The sequence below is a fragment of the Triplophysa dalaica genome, chromosome 13, assembly GCF_015846415.1.
Source record: "Triplophysa dalaica isolate WHDGS20190420 chromosome 13, ASM1584641v1, whole genome shotgun sequence".
NCBI lineage: Eukaryota > Metazoa > Chordata > Actinopteri > Cypriniformes > Nemacheilidae > Triplophysa > Triplophysa dalaica.
The window spans coordinates 21,217,952-21,236,078 of NC_079554.1; the positions used below are offsets into that span (position 1 = coordinate 21,217,952).

At 40.1% G+C, this 18,127-nt stretch overlaps 2 protein-coding genes across 2 annotated transcripts in view; one reads left to right on the forward strand and one right to left on the reverse strand.

Moving 5' to 3' along the window:
- The first annotated feature begins 494 nt into the window (after nucleotides 1-494).
- Nucleotides 495-7,859, forward strand: hadhaa (hydroxyacyl-CoA dehydrogenase trifunctional multienzyme complex subunit alpha a). The gene is made up of 20 exons (XM_056764950.1): nucleotides 495-589; nucleotides 1,697-1,738; nucleotides 1,818-1,888; nucleotides 2,017-2,150; nucleotides 2,223-2,361; nucleotides 2,640-2,759; nucleotides 2,863-2,965; nucleotides 3,113-3,235; nucleotides 3,310-3,428; nucleotides 4,169-4,225; nucleotides 4,308-4,417; nucleotides 4,500-4,634; nucleotides 5,229-5,400; nucleotides 5,473-5,559; nucleotides 6,331-6,471; nucleotides 6,546-6,614; nucleotides 6,699-6,894; nucleotides 7,001-7,109; nucleotides 7,205-7,350; nucleotides 7,461-7,859. The coding sequence occupies exons 1-20, from the start codon at nucleotides 529-531 to the stop codon at nucleotides 7,604-7,606; spliced, it is 2,280 nt and encodes a 759-aa protein (XP_056620928.1). The 5' UTR covers nucleotides 495-528; the 3' UTR covers nucleotides 7,607-7,859.
- Nucleotides 7,860-8,019: 160 nt separating this feature from the next.
- The window catches only part of gareml (GRB2 associated, regulator of MAPK1-like), an 11,920-nt gene continuing 1,812 nt past the window's right edge, over nucleotides 8,020-18,127 (reverse strand). Inside the window, exons 2-6 of the mRNA XM_056764949.1 lie at nucleotides 17,117-17,257; nucleotides 13,297-13,427; nucleotides 12,089-13,192; nucleotides 10,039-10,199; nucleotides 8,020-9,909 (exon numbers count right to left, since the gene is read on the reverse strand). Coding sequence (XP_056620927.1) covers nucleotides 9,144-9,909; nucleotides 10,039-10,199; nucleotides 12,089-13,192; nucleotides 13,297-13,427; nucleotides 17,117-17,257 — 2,303 coding nt within the window. The 3' untranslated portion in view covers nucleotides 8,020-9,143. The remainder of the gene's footprint in view (nucleotides 9,910-10,038; nucleotides 10,200-12,088; nucleotides 13,193-13,296; nucleotides 13,428-17,116; nucleotides 17,258-18,127) is intronic.

Below are 18,127 nucleotides of genomic sequence, written 5' to 3' on the forward strand. Positions count from 1 at the left end.
AGTTGTTGAATAAGCTAGATATAAGCTTTGTAATTGTATGATGGAAATGCCTTTTTATTTAAAATAAATGTAACTTTCGACAACAAACCAGCACTCTTCGTTTAAAAAAAAAAAAACGATGGAATGTGTGTTATTTAGTCTAATTGTATATTTATAATACAAGACAAACATGATAATAATAATATAATTTATAAAAATGTATATTTTATTAAAATATCTACATTTCCATGTGTGTATATGATATTTATCAATTAAAAGTGTCATATATTAAGATATTTACGATGATAGAAAAAGCATAAAACGAAAGGAAACCCAAAACGTAATGTTGTGTGGCCTCTTAAAATTATGCTTTTGAAAATACTTTTTTAACAAAACACGTTTTTTAATGACACTGCCTTGAAACAACATTAAAAGTTGGATGAAAATGTAATTAAAAGGCACTAAACAGTCTGATTGCAGCTTCGCGGACCACTGATACGTGCGTGCACGCGCACTCGCGCTGTGCTGGTGGTGACGTCATTCATAAGGATGGCGAGCACAGGACTGCTGTTGGCTCGCGGCTGCTGCCGAACTGCGAATAATATCACAGGTGACAAACTTACATTTAAACTATATATACGTTTATATACTTAAACATGTTGATATATTTCTAAATGAGGTTAGTTGAGGTCACATTTAAAGGGGTGACCTGCACGAATGAACTTTGACACAGTTACTTCAGGTCACGGCAGGTGAATCAATACAGACACAGTCAATTCTAATGTATATTATACATTTTTATGTAATAACAATTATAAGATATTATTAATGAAATTGGTGTGTTGCAGGTTAAAAATAACATATGGGTTGTTATTATACCATGTAGTATACCAACAGTATACATTATTGTTACTGTAAATTCATAATAAGTTGTGTGTTGTTGTTTAAACAGCTAAAGAAAGTTTCAGAAACTTTTTGTCCAAACTTTTTGGCCTGTACTAAGTTACCACAGGTTAACAGTAATAACATTGATTAGTAATATTTTAGGGGAAATCTGGTTACATTATAAATTAAATTTTGTTGTTGTAGATTCTTTGCGTCATTATTTACAGTCTGTGTTTTATATTCTGATCTTTTGTCACAATGTTAACGTGCACAGTCTCACACACCATTGCTAATAATCATGTGCATTTGTTTATAACTTGACCATTGTTTAATCTCATACTGTTCATTCCTCTACTTTATAGTGTTTATTTCAAAATATACATTTCCTGTGTCCTGTTGTCCTCTGATTGGATGCACACAGTCGCGTTAACTTGTGTGTTTGGTCATGTGACTGTGACAGGTGGGAGGGGGGAATAAACTGGTACAGAGGTCACGGTTTCAGGAGACTGGGATACTAGGCCAAAGGTCATAGTTTCATCTGTTACATTTATTAAATATAATTACGTCTGTGATGCTATGGCACAGTGACGTATGGTTTTAATAACATTAAATAACATTGAATTGTTGCCATATTTATATACTAGGATACTCTGTACAAATGCACTTCCACCTTAAAATAGATGAACCATGTATGTTTTAATGAAAAAAAGTGATTCGTAAATAAATGTTACTTTTTTATGGAAAATCAACTTCGCTCTGTATGAAGGTCCCTGTGACCTTTTCAATGATTGACTCTTAAAGTGATGGTGTGTATTTATGTTTTGAGTCACAGGTCATGGACAGAGACGTCTTTCTGTATCATCAGCTGTGCTTGGTAATAAAAAACATAATTAAGACCTTTTTAATGATTGTTTTCTATGGAAATCACTGTCTCTCTTTCTTTCTGTTTGCAGCACGCACTCATGTTAGTTATGAGGTCAAGGACAATGTTGCTGTGGTGCGAATCAATGATCCCAACTCAAAGGTTTGTTCTCCTCTATCATTGTTCCTTTAGAAAAATACTTGAAACTTTTACAAATTCTCTCAGCCTTGTTACGTGTGACGTGATAGCATCTATAGTATGTTGTAGTTTATGTTAAGATCTGTGCGCAGGTGAATACTCTTTCAAGGCAGATGCAGGCAGAGATGACCGATGTGATGAGAGAGATTTGGGGGAATTCGGGGGTGAAGAGCGCCGTTCTCATCTCCAGCAAACCAGGATGCTTCATCGCAGGAGCAGACATCAGGTACCATACACAGACACACACACAGTTCGTCGAGTCATTTTAAAGACTCATATTCATCAGCATCTCTCTCAGTATGATCCAGGCCTGCAAGACACCAGAGGAAGTGACATCACTCTCACAGGAAGGTCAGAAGATGTTTGAACAGATCGAGAAATCTCCGATTCCTATAGTGGCGGCTATTAATGGGTCCTGTCTGGGAGGCGGTCTTGAGGTCAGGCCCTGTTCTTGAGATTTCCTTTACTTTAGGCATTCATCTGTCCGTTATGTCATTAAAAAATAAGCAACATTTTAAATGGACTTTTAAAACAGCTTAAATTATTTTTTTTCGTTCATAAAATGTTCCTAGCAGATATTATTGCCCGTCTTGTTATAATCCAAGACTCTGTTAGCAGCAAGAAAGACCCAGGGGATCTTCCCCTTTAATAAAAAGAAAACCAGCAAATATTTCATGTGTGCTGGATTGCTGACGCTCATTTTTTTGTTTCTCAGTTTGCCATTGCCTGTCAGTACCGTGTGGCCACTAAGAGTAAGAAAACGATTCTGGGCACCCCAGAGGTGATGTTGGGACTGTTGCCCGGGGCCGGAGGGACTCAGAGACTGCCTAAAATGGTGAGGAGTTTACTGACACTCCCTTACTTTCAGATCAAATATATTAAGACTTTTTTTAACACGGCGTTTTCCTGTCTTATAATGATGTGTGTGCGTGTGATAGGTGGGCCTCCCAGCAGCATTTGATATGATGTTGACCGGCAGGAACATTCGTGCCGATAAAGCCAAAAAAATGGGTCTTGTCCATCAGCTAGTGGATCCTTTGGGTAATTTTCACTCAGTTTAAGTTTCCCTTATGTTTTTTTATTGAAGCTTATGGAATTGTGTCTGTGAGTTTTATTGTTTATAGTGTTCATGTAATGGAAAAAACTCTAAACATTCAGTATCAATAAAAAAAACTCACCTGTGTGCAGGACCAGGACTGAAGAGTCCAGAAGAGAGAACTATCGAGTATCTGGAAGAAGTGGCTGTTGAGTTTGCTAAAGGTCTCGCAGGGAAAAAAATCACTGTAGAAAAGAAGAAAGGTTTAATGCAAAGTAAGAAACACAAACACAGACACACAAACACACAGACTGACAGACTGTAGTCAATCCATTAAATGTTCTTTCAGAGATGCAGGATTTTGTGATGGGTCTGCCACCGGTCAGGAAACAGATCTACAAAACTGTCCACAATAAAGTAATGAAACAAAGCAAAGGGCTTTACCCTGCTCCACTGAAGATCATAGAGGTACACACATTCACTATTACACACACACACACACACAATTACCCACCCACTACCATACACACATTCCCAGTACAACACAGACAGCGTACACACACACTAGCATATACACACACACACAAAGAAAAACTCTCACTACCAAACACACTCACATACCCACCCACTATCACACACACTACCACATACACACACACACACTCACACACAAACAAACACTCAGTACCAGACACACACACTACCACCCACACACACACACACACACACACACACACTCACTCACTACCACAAACACACACACTCACTCACTCACTCACTCACTCACTGACTACCACAAACACACTCACTCACTCACTCACTCATTTACTCACTCACTCACTACCACACACAAACACACACACACAGTCTCTCACTACTGCACACACACACTCTAAAACACACACACAGTGTCAATCTCACTACCACACACACTACCACACACAAACACACTCTCACTACCACCCACACACACACACACACACACAGTCTCTCACAACCGCACACACACACACTCACTACCAAACACTCTACAACACACACACAGTGTCACTCTCACTACCACACTCACACTACCACACACATACACACACACACACACACACTCTCACTACCACACACACTAAAACACACTTACTACCACGTACACTCACACACACATACATCCATAAACAATCATGAACTCACAAGTGTGTGTGTGTGTTGATCAGTGTATACAGACAGGCATTGAAAGCGGTCAGACTGCAGGATATCAGACTGAATCGCAGGTCAGTTTATATTGATTATATGACATTGATATTTAGAAGCAACAACTGATATCAGAGATTTCATCTGTGATTTTCTTTCTAGAACTTTGGCAAGTTGGCAATGACATCAGAGTCCAGAGCTCTGATTGGTCTGTATCACGGTCAGGTGGCCTGCAAAAAGAACCACTTTGGGAAGCCAGAGAGAGAAGTAAAGTATGTAAAGTGGGAGGGGCTAAGAGAATGAAGTCATCAGGACTTTGATATGAATGGGTGTATTGACCTGTTTACTTTTCAGGAAGCTAGCTGTCCTGGGGGCGGGACTTATGGGTGCAGGTATCGCTCAGATATCAATTGAGAAGGGCGTGGCCACCATCCTAAAGGACACGACAGGGGAAGGACTCGCCAGAGGTCAACAACAGGTGTACAAAGGGTTGGTGAAAAGAGAAAATAGCAACATAAAAGAAGATAAAACAATAAAGACTCACTCAGACATAAGCTGCAGGTCATAGTGTGCGACAGCAGAGAGCACTGCACATCACAGACAGAGAGGAAAATACAGCTCACAGCCACTAGATGTCAGGCTTGTAACTTTATATGGTCATGGAAAATCTGGAAATATCAATATAAGCTGCTTAAAAGAATAGTAAACATACATTTGCGCAAATATGTTCAGCTTTAAAATATTTAAATGTATATGTTTAAATGTATATGTTTAAATGTATAATTATGTTTAAATGTATACATATTTTAAGGCATAGATCATCCGAAAATATTATCTTTTTATCATTTATTCTCACTCACGTCATTCCAAACCTGTATGACTTTATTTTTTCTGCAGAGCACAATAAAATATATTTTGATGAACGTCGATAACCAAACAACATTGACCCCTGTTGACTTGAATTGTATACACATGAAACCACGGAGACATTTCTCAAAATATCTTCTTTTGTATTCCACAAAAAGTCATAAACATTTTCTATTAGTTTTAAATGTCAAACGATACAATTATTTTCTGTGTCAGGCTTCATGACAAAACAAAGAAGAAGAGTCTTACGACGTTTGAGAGGGACTCGATTCTGTCCACGTTATCAGGACAGCTGGACTATCGTGGCTTTGACACAGCGGACATGGTGATCGAAGCCGTGTTCGAAGACCTGTCAATCAAACACAAAGTGGTGAAGGAGATTGAGGCTGTAAGTTCAAATATATAAGTGTGTGTGTGTGTGTCACACTATGCAGATAACATGAAACATATTTGTGTGCAGGTTATTCCCCCCCACTGTATCTTTGCCACCAACACGTCAGCTCTCCCAATCAAAGACATCGCAGCAGCCAGCAAAAGACCTGAGAAGGTGTGCAGATATTTGAACTCTATTAAAGATACTTTCATCATTTACTTTAAACATTCTTTAGCTAAATGGTGTGTGAAAAGCAATCTGATTATATTATTATAGCCGCAATCCATTAGTTTTGCTTAAAGGTGCAGTTTTTGATTTACAGCGGCCACTAGCGTTGTATTATAGATTTGCAACGAATTGCTCGGTGCAAAAACAACGGTGGCCATTATAGTACAAAAAGATGTTGTTTTCATGTTGACGCAAGGAAGAGATCATACGGGCATTATAAAGAGTGTAGAAAGAGCGATGTCATAATTATTACATACCATTAAAGGTCTGTGGATTTTAAGTATAAAACAAAGGATAAAAGAAGCTAGGACCTGCGCTAATATTATAAAGTCTTTCCAGCAGACGCGTTTGGACTTGCGATAGTAAGGTTTTTAGCGGAGATGCTCATAGATATCAATGGAGATACTTTCCAGCAGAGAGTCATTGGAGAGAAAGATGGTCTTAAAATCACCCCCGAGGAGGTTTGATTCGGATCAGTAACATTGGTTTTTCTGTTTGTTAGAACCAAGATATGTTGTTGTTTTTGTTGTAATATTTGCTGTGTGACGAAGCAGTTTACCTGGAACCTCTTTAAAATTATACTCGTCCAGAAATAGTTTTGTCTATTATATTGCGTTTCTGTCAATAGATCCTCCTAAAAACCCTGTGTTGTTCCTTTAAAGGCTGTAAATGAAGAGATTTGCTGTATTTTAATGCAAATGTGTGTTTGTGTTATAGTTGATCGGAATGCACTACTTCTCTCCGGTGGATAAAATGCAGTTACTGGAAATCATCACCACAGACAAAACATCCAGAGACACAACAGCATCGGCTGTATCTGTGGGACTCAAACAGGGGAAGGTCATCATTGTAGTGGGGGTGAGAACACGTATGTTAGTAGTAATATTTGACATTAAAGTTGATTTGTGACCGCACGCGTGTGTGTTACGCAGGACGGTCCGGGGTTTTACACCACACGTTGTCTGGCACCCATGTTAGCAGAGGCCGTCAGAGTCTTGCAGGTATTTGCTTTGATGCTTTGACAAAGACGAGCCAACTGAAATAGTTTGAATTATTTAATATCATCTTTTATCGTGTGGATGAAGGAAGGAGTTGGGCCTAAGAAACTGGACGTCTTAACGACAGGATTCGGGTTTCCTGTCGGCGCGGCGGCCCTTGCTGATGAGGTCGGTATTGACGTGGCGGCTCACGTTGCAGAGGATCTCGGTAAGGCGTTCGGAACACGATTCGGGGGAGGCAATGTCGAGGTTTTGAAGACGATGGTCCAGAAAGGCTACAAAGGTACATGAAGCACACTGTTGCTGGACTATCAAACTGCAAAAAGGAGAGAGAAGCACCTTTGAATTTTGCTGTTCAAAGTGTTATATCATGTGTTTGTGAACATCAGGACGAAAGTCGGGAAAAGGTTGTTATGTGTATGGAGCGAAAGACAAGAAGGTGAACTCGGGAGCAGAGGAGATTCTAAAGAGTTTTAAACTAACAGCGCCCCCTGCTGTGTAAGTCACTCCAGTGACACGAACACTGTGAAGAACGCGTTTTATTTTCATACAAATAAATACCTCACCTCATCATCCTCGCTTTGCTTCTTTAGCTCTTCTGATGAAGACGTTCAGTACCGACTCGTGTCTCGATTCGTGAACGAGGCCATTCTGTGTCTGCAGGAAGGCATTCTGCCCGACCCTGTGCAGGGAGATATCGGTGCAGTGTTTGGACTCGGCTTCCCACCTTGTTTAGGAGGTAAGACATACATGACACATTCTAGTAGTTGATATTGATGTTATTTACGCAGTCCCAGCACCTAAAGACACACCATTGTGGTGAATAAAGGATTTTTTACTTCATCTCAGGCCCATTCCGTTTCGTTGACTCATTTGGAGCCGACAAGCTGGTGCAGAAAATGAAGCGTTTTGAGGAGGTTTATGGAAACCAGTTCACTCCCTGCCAGCTGCTCGTCGACCACGCCAAAGACTCCAGCAAGAGATTTCACAAGTGAAACTTTATGACTCTTAACATCTTCTGAAAGTGAGATACGGGGTGAAAATGGTAACAGAGAAAGTGGTGCACTATTTACAAGATGTTTAGTTATTAAATGCATTTTCAGTGCACATAATGCAGCAGTTGTCACGTTTTTACAAATGATTTTCTTTTGGTCGGGCTGAAGATGGAGTTTAACACTGATTGTTGTATCAAGTTTAATAGTTTGTATATTTGCAAACGATTGTGATACAATAAATCCAAAAACTATACATTCAGTGCCAATGAGATATTTCTCTATTTCAATTAGAAATTAAACTAGAAAAAAATTAACAGAAAATGTATATTTACTATACACACATAAGAACCCACTTTAATACGAACAAAAACAATTATTAAACAGTTTTTGAATGATTCATCTGACAAGAAGACTAGTGAGCACTCTTGATTTATTCTTTTCTGTAGCTAATCCGTCAGGATTAAATTATACAAATGATGGAGTTACAGTACAAATGAAACACGCACTACCGTTGTTAAATATTATTCAAAGTACAAATGTGTCTACAGAGGGGAGTCTGTTAAATAAACATCCCAGAGGTCTCTGTGAAATGCTGATATAACACTTTAGAAGTGATACAAGTTTGCTTAAACATTTTCAGTTCAGCTCTGACTCACACGCGCTCCATCAGTGTGGGCTGCAGGTTAGTAAACTCTTTCATTACTGTCACCTAATTACAGTGTGTTTCTGTCTATACACTGTAAACCCACACTGCTCTTATTAACATGTACATCACAAACGTTTTATATTTAAATCTCCAAAGCTTTCCCAGCATCTCTCTCACGTCCTGTGCGATAGCAAAGCATATAAAAGAAATAGTGCTGAAAATATACAACTACCATTTAAATATTTATTCTTTTAAAGTCCAGACCCCTGTGCAAGTATGTGAACGCAAATGCCTCAAGCAACATGTGCTTATTTCATACATGTGCTTTTCATAGTGTCGCTTCGAATTGTGCTTCAGGTCACATTGGTGTAAAATTGAAACTTCTACGATTTCTTTTCAGGAAATAAGTTTAAAAACAATTATTTCCAAAATTTCACTTGTGTCACTCCTGGCAAAGAACTGACACACTTCAGCGTTAATGGGAAAGTCATGTGAGGGTATTAGCATGTTCAATATGACAAGAGTATTATTAAAGCATTTGCGTACTTGCATATAAAGTCAGGTGCAGTCTTGATGACTGCAAATATTTGTGCTGTTCAATTGACAATCGTCACAGAAAGAAAGAGAGACACTAGAAAGCAGATCAAACTCTCTCAATAACCCTTCAAAGACAACAGAACACCATCGGATGATCTCTGACTGTCTGCTCAAGGCACTCGATAATATTCTCCATTTAAAAAATAACAACAAAACATCAAATAGTGCTCGATAATATATTAGTCACAATCTGTCTGTCCTTCAATTAGAGAGGTGTATAATTTTATAATAGAAGTTTCTTTCCTTCACACACACACACACACACTTACAAAACATCCGACACACACACACACACTATATTTTGGGTCTCCATCCCTTGATAAACTGCATTATTTTTTTGACCTGGAGTTTGGTGAGGTTAAAGTCCTCTGACAGGATTTCCTCCGTCAGCTGAGTGAAAATAGAGCCGTCGATTCTCTCTCGACTGAACAGACCAATCACATCGTCCGAAAGACCGATGAAGCGCAGGCTGGCGGAAACCTCCTCCACCGAGAGCCAGCAGAGCTCTGCGGGGGGTCGCCACGACGACCCAGCTCCCCCTTCAGCACCTCTCACCATGGTAACGGATCCGGAGGCGGGGTTTATCGTGACCGTGTCCTCTTCTGAGCCCTTGACCGGTCGGGGCGGAGGCTCTGGATCCGCCTCTGAACCTCCCTGAGTGGCTTGAGGTTCCTGGGGGGTGGAGCTAATGAGGTCAGGTATCAGTGTGGGCGAGTCCCTACCAGTGGTGATCCAATCAGAGGAGCCGAGGGCATGGCCGGGATTGGCGAAAGGGTTTAGAGCGCCAAACGGTGCGAAGCGATTCTGCGCCACTGGCCGTGGTCTGGGGCAGGTGGAGTAGTTCTTTTGGGCAGAGTCAGTGCTGAGAAGAGGCGTGTTTAGAACGTTGGAGGTGTGGGCCCCGCCTCCTCGAGGGTGAGACCAACAGGCCTGTGCGGGACGGGTGAGATCAGGACTCACGCTGGAGGCAGAGGTCACACAGTCGGCCCAGGTGCAGGGGTAACAGTACAGAGAATAAGAGTCCGGCGACGGAGAGCTACTGCAACTGCGAGGAGCCGAACTGTAAAAAGAAATTAACATTTTTGTGGCTTTTATTCTAGGGTTTTTAGCTTTATGGAGGACATATATGCATGTAGTAAAAAATCTGAACATATCCAAAAGTTACATCTGTGTGTTTGTGTGTGATTACCTCTCCTGCAGTCCAGATGAATAAAATGAGAGGTTTGGGCTGAGAGTCTGTGTGGGTGGGGTTTGAGGGAAACGAGGCGGGACCGGTGGGCTTGGGGCGGGACCTTTAACACAGCGGGGTGGAACAGGAGGAGCATTCAAGAAACGACACTCCTCTTTCACCTACACAAAGAAAGACAAATAGGGACTTACTACTAAGATAAAGTGTGAAGACATCCGATATATTACACATACCCATTGTTGTCTTCCTCCACGCTCAGACTGAATGTGTGCGAGTAAATGTTTTGTTTTATTTACAGAGTGAAAACCGTGTGGAATCATGAATACTGAACACTAAATGCTGAACTCAGAGTACTGAAGAATATTAAATACTGAACATTGATAACCAAACAACTAAATAACTAAACACTGACTGGGTTGTTCTTCTAGTGTTGTTTTTATGTTGTCCCAATAACTCAAATGTAATCAAACAAATGTGTTTTTGTTGTATTTGGCAACTGTTTGTACGGTGTCTCTGAATTGTTAGAAAAGGCCTGTCAAAATGCTTGCTACGGATGAAACGGACGGACACAAATTTCGGACGCAAACTTCTGACTCAATGTGCAAATGACTAGTAATAAAAAACCTGTTATTTCTTTTTTTTAAGGAAACTATTAAAAGTGTGTACAGTAACATGGTTATTATAACAGTTACAGCAGTGATAAACTGCCAAAAGCCAATATCTGTCTAAACGTCCTCCTCTGTGACTCTGTAACTCTGGGATTCTGGGATACAGTTAACTTCCTCCACAAAAACACCAGGAACTGAGTGTGTGTGTGTGTGTGTGTGTGTGTATGTTTTGGAAGCTAAATTACAGGCCAGGCCTGAAGCCTTTATGTGGGAGAAAGTAGAGAAACAGAAAGGCTATAATTCAAGTCAACAGAGTAAAAAGCACTTCTAGATCTACGACCGGATCTCACAAGCAGAATGTTTCTCTGCAATGTTATGTCATACAAATAGACAACATAAACATACAAAAAGCATCTTTAACAAGAACATTTGTAGTAATATATGTGATTATGTCTCTCTGAATGTGTGTGTGTTGTGTTCCGGTAAACATGTGCTCATTATTCGGCCTTTAAAAGGAGCTGTATCAATAATTTAGTGTTGAGTGTGAGGCAGCGGGGCTCTGTGAAGCTCTATAGACTTTAATGCACAGATGAGTGTGATGGGGTTCGTGTGTGAGACCCGCAGAAGAGACAGAATCCTTATAAATTCACAACAAAGCTAATAATAAACATTTATGAGTGTAAAGGTTGGGTTGGATTTTAAGGGAAAATCAATTTAACGTCTATTAACTTTAAAGGCAGGGTGGTTGATCCTTTATGAAAAAAATTGTCATGTTGGTTGGAAATCTCTTTACATCCTGATAGCAATCAAGAAGTATAGTGGTCAAATAATATTTTGATAATTATATATCGTCTGTGAAAGGTGTAGGACCAAATACTTCGACCAATCAAAACGTTCTGGCCGCTGTGTCAATGTAGGAAGAATGGTGGACAATTAGCAACAACCAAATTTTCCTGCGGAACTGACAACAAATAAAAGTACAAAACGAAAGTCAGTTTTTGAAAAAGCAGTATCGAAAAATCATTTGGATGATGAAAGAGGAAAAACTATTAATATCGGTTCAGCATTTACACGATGGAGACAGCTCTGGCTGGCAAACGGTCTGAAAGACAATACCATGGTTTCTCTCTTTCTTTTGGACAGATGTGTACATGCTTTGAGAATAACTCAGTGGATTAAGTTTGTAATTCATTACGTGGATTTATGGAGGCGTGGCTTTGGACGGTGAATCCCATAGAGGGTTGGATTATAATTTCAGTGCTACCAGGCGAAAGCTAGCACCTTTCCAAATCAACCACTCCACCCTTAACAACAGGTCCGTAAAGTGCAATTTCATGTTTTTAACACTGATGGCGATAGGGTGACACAAAGTACAGGTTTGCGGTTCAATCATTATTTATTAATTTTGGAGAAATCTTAGGAAAACAGAGTGATTTGCTTACAGCTTCTGATTTGGGTGGGACGGGGGGTGGAGTCGATACTCTTCCTGCTTCCATCTGCACCATAGCGACATGTGTGGAGCCCACCAGTCCATCCAACGATGTGGATGTAGAGTGAAATGATATGAGGTTACGCTCCGCCTTCATGCCGCTCTCAGTAGTCACGCCAAAGCTTTCAGACGGCTGATTGGTCCAGAGCTCCTCGTACGGAATCTCCTGCGTCTCCGTAGACCAATCAGGCGTGACGTATTCCCGTTCCTCTCCGTCGCTAGAGGGCAGCGTCTGCGAGTCGCCCAGCGAGTCTCTGCAGCCGTGCGAGATCGTGTGCGTGACACCCCCGCCCCCGTACACGCATAAGGACAGTCTCTGCAGCGACGTCCCCAGCTCGTCTCGTCCGTAGCCCTGAACGCACACCCGAATCCGTCGCGGGCTGAGACACTCCTCTGAGAAATCTGTCTTCACCTCCCGCACGGCGCGCGAGTAATCGTCGGGGTTGAAGTTTTCCTGGCAGCTTAGGGCACACTGCAGCACCACCTGCTGGTAAGAAGCGTCCGCACGCAAGAGTCCATCGGGCAGAGTGAAACGGGGCATGTCCGTCAATAACAGGAAGTGAGAGGGCGTCACTTCCTCTTTGCGCAGTACGCAGCAGAGGACGACCGTTTTGCTGATGATGCTGAGAAGTTTATATCGATGGCCCTCTCGGATGGCGTGCTGATCGTACAGGTTGCGTGGAGGTCGTGAGGGCACGGACACGTTTACAGGCAGGCGCACATGCTCGATGATACTGCGTACAGTGTGTTCACCTCCCTGCATCTGCAGTTCCTGCGGCGAGCGAGTGCAGAACCGCCCGCGGCACTGGAACGGCAAACTCACGCTCTCGTTGGTCCGATGATTCATGCATATCAAACAAGGCATCTTTGTGCGGGCGGGACGTCCCAAAGCTCCACCTGCCTTGCCGAGACGCCGTAGCAGTGCGGTTAGGCGGGATTTCTCGCGAGTTGATTGGACACATAGCAGCTCTGCCTGACCCATAAGAGTTAGTTCGTCACCCCCCTGTAGAGAGAAATTATACAGTTCGCTGTCTTCTGTAAACTCCCCAGAAACCACCTACAGAGAGAGAAACGGATATATTAGCACGCTGAACAGAATAATTGGATGGTAACATAACATTTCTGGTTGAAACCCTGTTGTCAGTCATAAACGTTGTGCACCTTGACACTGAATGTGATCGGCTCCATGACAAACACGCGATCGGGAAAGATGCCAGCGATTTCCTCCACGCTTCCAAAATACTGGACCGGCTCACGTACACCACGATCCTGATCCAATAACTTAAACTTCCCTGAGGAGATAGAGAGAGAGGTTGAAAAAAGATAACAGCCGGCTGCCTGTGCATTATCCTGCGTATTACACGGCTTCTTGCCACATGAGAATTTTTTTTTCATAAATGTGAGTTTAATATGTTTGATTATCTCATTTTTACTGAATGCAGACCTTCCAAGAGGAAAAGCCATTTACTTTCGGTTTTAAGGTATGAAAGGCGTTCAAACATCACGAACAGTCAATTTGGTTTAATAATTTGTAAATTTAATGTCATATGTGCTATTAAAAGACATATTTATATTTAATTATATTAACATGATTTGCTGCATCCAGGTTACTGTGTGTTATTAGTTTTGAGCGGTTGTAATCTGGGATATTACATGCCTCATTTGAATGCTTGATTCTGATTGGTCAGTCGGGACATTTGCAGGGTCGATTTTCCCAGATAACAACCTCTCAAAAAGCATTTTGACAGGTCTTTTTGATAAATGAAATATAAATATGATCTCACTATTATCGTGGGCTTATTTCTACGATAACAACCGGCTGCCTGTACATTATCCCATAACAAACCTGCAAATGTGGCGGCTGGCCAATCAGAATCAAGCATTCCATAGAGCCACGAAATAATCACTCTTAAGCAATACAACAGTAATATGTATACATTATTATTTATTTTTATGTAATAACCTTGATTTTTTCGCAGTTTTCATGTGTCTTGTCATGCTGTCAGTATTTCACATTGCTGTTGGATGACTTTATGTCACTCTTGAGGTGTGATTTTGTTGAAATTCAACAGACTATGATTAAATGACATCTGGAATGGCCTTTTAAGTTTTTCGGTGGCTGTATAATAAGCCAAAAACTTTAAAACAACACATAAGTATACAACAAGTACAGTATATGATATTCCCATGATATTTAGAAAGCTGAGAAAATGTGTGCGTATAGGTCAAATGTGTGAGAGAGCAAATCTTTCTTTTGCATTTGTCTTCTGGCAACAACTTTTTTTCAGTTTTCTCTCTTTTTTTCTCACGTGGTTTTGCTTTTCTGTTCGGAGTGCATCTATATACAGTACATTACATGCATTGAGTTAAAAAAGAGACCATTTCATTTAATAATTTCCTAGATCTATTGCAGTCATTCCAGTCCAGTGTCTGTTGAATTTCAACAAAATCGAAGCTCAAGGGTGACATAAAGTCATCCAACAGCAATGTAAAAGACTGACAGCAAGACAAGACACATGAAAATTGTGAAAAAAATAAATAATAATGTATAAATATTACTGTTGTATTGCTTTAGAGTGATTATTACATGGCTCTATGGAATGCTTAATTCTGAGACCATTTGTAAGAATTATATAAATATACTTAGATATGTATTTACTGTATTTCAGAACAACTCGAGCACAACAAAAATGCTGCTCACAAGGACACATTTCTGTCTCTTCATATGAAGGCTTTCAAGATCCTGAAACATCAATGGAACGTGCACACCAACCAATCCCAGCGGTTGTGATTTTAATCCAACCAATCATAGAGCAGCTCTCGACCCACATTTAAACACACACATCTCTGCTTGCAAAACAAACATTTTGTTTATTTAAAAAATACAACCCAGATCTGAGTGGTTTAAAGGTTCAGTTTACATTTAAGTCCGAGATTCTTTATAAGGGAACTGGAAAAACGTGGGATAACATTATAAACACTTCACACAGTTGCTCTTATTCCATCAAAAAGAATCGAATATAATTCAAATAAACACATTATCATCCTAACAAATGTGGTTTCAGCCTTTTATCCGAAAAACAATCTTTAGTTCAAACATCCTCATTTAAGCAGAGCTTACAGGACATTTTAAAGTCTTGCTAAACTGGAAACATGCATTAACACAGATGTTAAGTGTCAGATTGTGTGTAAGTAAGGGACAGTTTCTTTTATGTTAAAATTCTGTGATTTTTAACTTGAAGAATTCAATCATCATCCCTCAGCTATGTATCAAGTAATTCGTCTTTACTGTAATTCCATCTTCTGTATTATCTGTCTCTATCTGAGAGACCCGGAGACACGGCGGAGACACAAATGACCTCATCTCACTCTCAGCATCTCACTGCGGCCGGAAACCCCAGCAGATGATCTCATTGGTCACCTGACCTAATGGTGCGAGTGGCGGGTATATTAGGTAACGGATGTCCCGGGAGAGGAAGTCCAGTGCGGTAATGTCTGCTATTCCGGAAGCTCGGAATAACGGCTCCTCCTGGCTCCCCCGGGAATGACGTCAGGTGAGGTAATGATGGGTTTGACTTTATGAATGAGAGTTCTGAGTGATGGGGTCAGGTAACCCTGCTGGTGAATGACATAACTACAGCATTACAGGGTTAAGGGTGTTATTATTTTGGTATTATTTTGTGTGTTGTTCTATTCCGAACTTGATACAACAGCAACAGATATTACATATAACAGAGTGAGTTTGTGCTTTCGTTTACTAGAGAGAGTGAGAGATATATATATATAGAGATATTTCTCAGGCCACATTTAAATAAAAGATTAAATTGAATTAAAATCAAGAGATCAAGAAAGTACTGGGCAGCTACATAAACCCAAAGAATTCTGAACGAAAATGACATCATAATCCAACTAAACTGGAATGTTATCAGGTGTTAAACAGTAAGTTTAGATCTAAAACAGTTAACCTTTTCACTTTTTTAAGTAACATTTTGTCCTGTTTTCTAGCACAAATACATAAACATTGTTAAAGATATTAAGTCTTACTATTGATTAAAAAAAACTAGAAAACAGGTTTGTTGGTGCTTAAAATAAAAAAACACATCTGTTAATGGGGTAAGAAAAATAAAAATAAACTTAATTTTCTTTTTATTATGTTCAAGTTCAAGTTTATTTTCTTATCCTACTGGGAGATATTTTCTTATCATACTGTCAGATACTGTCATACTTTTCTGATATTTAAAGAATAAATAAAAAAAGACTTTCTTCTAAAAATAAAGTTTCTTTATAAGTCAGGCCATGCATCTGATGACCAAAGTAGATGTTTTGCATTGACTGAATGTTTTGCTAGAATTTGTATTAAAAAACAGTGACACCAATAAAACACTGAATTGAATGTGTGGACTTGATTTTTATATGTTAGTGGGGACCTAAACCTGAATGCACAACAACTCATGTGGACCTGTGTCACTGTGGGGACAAATTGTGGTCCCCACGGACACAAGAGCATTTAAATTAAAACGATAATTTTTGAAAAACTGAAAATGCAAAAATCTTTCTACGATCTGTAGGTTTAAGGGTTGAGTTAGGGTATAAAGTATACAGTTTGTACAGTATACAACTTTGTACTGTCCCCACAGAGATAGTAAAACATACATTTGTGTGTGTGTGTTTATGTGTAATGGAGAACAGTGCAAGTGAACATGTGTGAAGTTAAGTGCTTGATTACAACAATCAATATACTGTTAACAACCAATCTCTTTCTCCATCTCTCTCTCTCTCTCTCTCTCTCTCTGGTCTGAGTGTGTTTTAATAGCTTGTATTCTCTCAGTGGATGAAGGAAGATCAGGGTTTTAGTGAATGCTTAATGTTTTGTAAAACTGTGTGCTTAGATCTTGTGTTTTAAGTGAAACAGCACTGGGGTCATGTAGACGCCCTACCTGATGTTATCGACATATCGTCCAGCATATCGTGTGTCACATACCTTGATACTGTAGCGGGATGTCTATTTTGGGTCCGATCACATAATGGCCCTCTTCCAGGGTGTGTGCCGTGACGGTGGTCCACTGTCTGCAGGAGTGAAGGAGGATGGTGTCGTCCTCTGACAGACCCTCCACATTTTCACCTAAACACAGACACACACACATTATCCATCACATAAACACTGATGCAGGAAAGACATAAAGCACACACTGATGTGTGCAGATCTGTTGTGGCAGAATATCAATATGTTTAGTTTCCAGAAATAAAATATAATATGAGCAAGCTGTAAACTGCAAATCGAGATATGTTTGAGCTTTGAGCGAAACGCACAAACAATTTCTCTCTAATAGACATTAAATTCATATTGACTGTTGCTGTGGAGACGAGTGTGTGATCTCTCTCAAACACACACACACACAAATCAGGTCTTTAAACTTGAACACATGAACTCTATGGTGAGAGAACCGAGGTCAGTCATAAGACGCAAACCACATCACCTCATGAACATCACACTGATCTCCTCCTCACTGAAGAAAAGATGAATGAGAGAGAGAGAGAGAGAGAGAGAGGGAGAGAGATAGGCTGGTGAACTGTATTGATCTGGTATTAAAGGAATTCCTCTCTGAGACGAGTCTCTAAACAGATGCTTTTACACATGGAACAATGTGCACGCACACACAGTGCAGATTGTTTGTTGTGTGTAATTACCACTGCCTGTACTGATACAGCAAAATATCCACCTACACAAAAAAACACATTAAAGCAGTGTCTGATCAAACCCATATAAAGATTAAAAAAACTGAATAAAAGAATGAAAGATATGAGTGAGAGACACATTATTTAAAATCAGATTAAGTCTCCCCTGTTTACTTACACACGTGTGTATAATAGCTTGTATTTTCACATCACATCCACTCGAATAAAATCAAGTCCAGGTCGAGTTCCGGTCTATCAGCAGATTCAAGTTAATATTTACATAACTTTACATTATTAATTATTTTCTTTTGGTAAC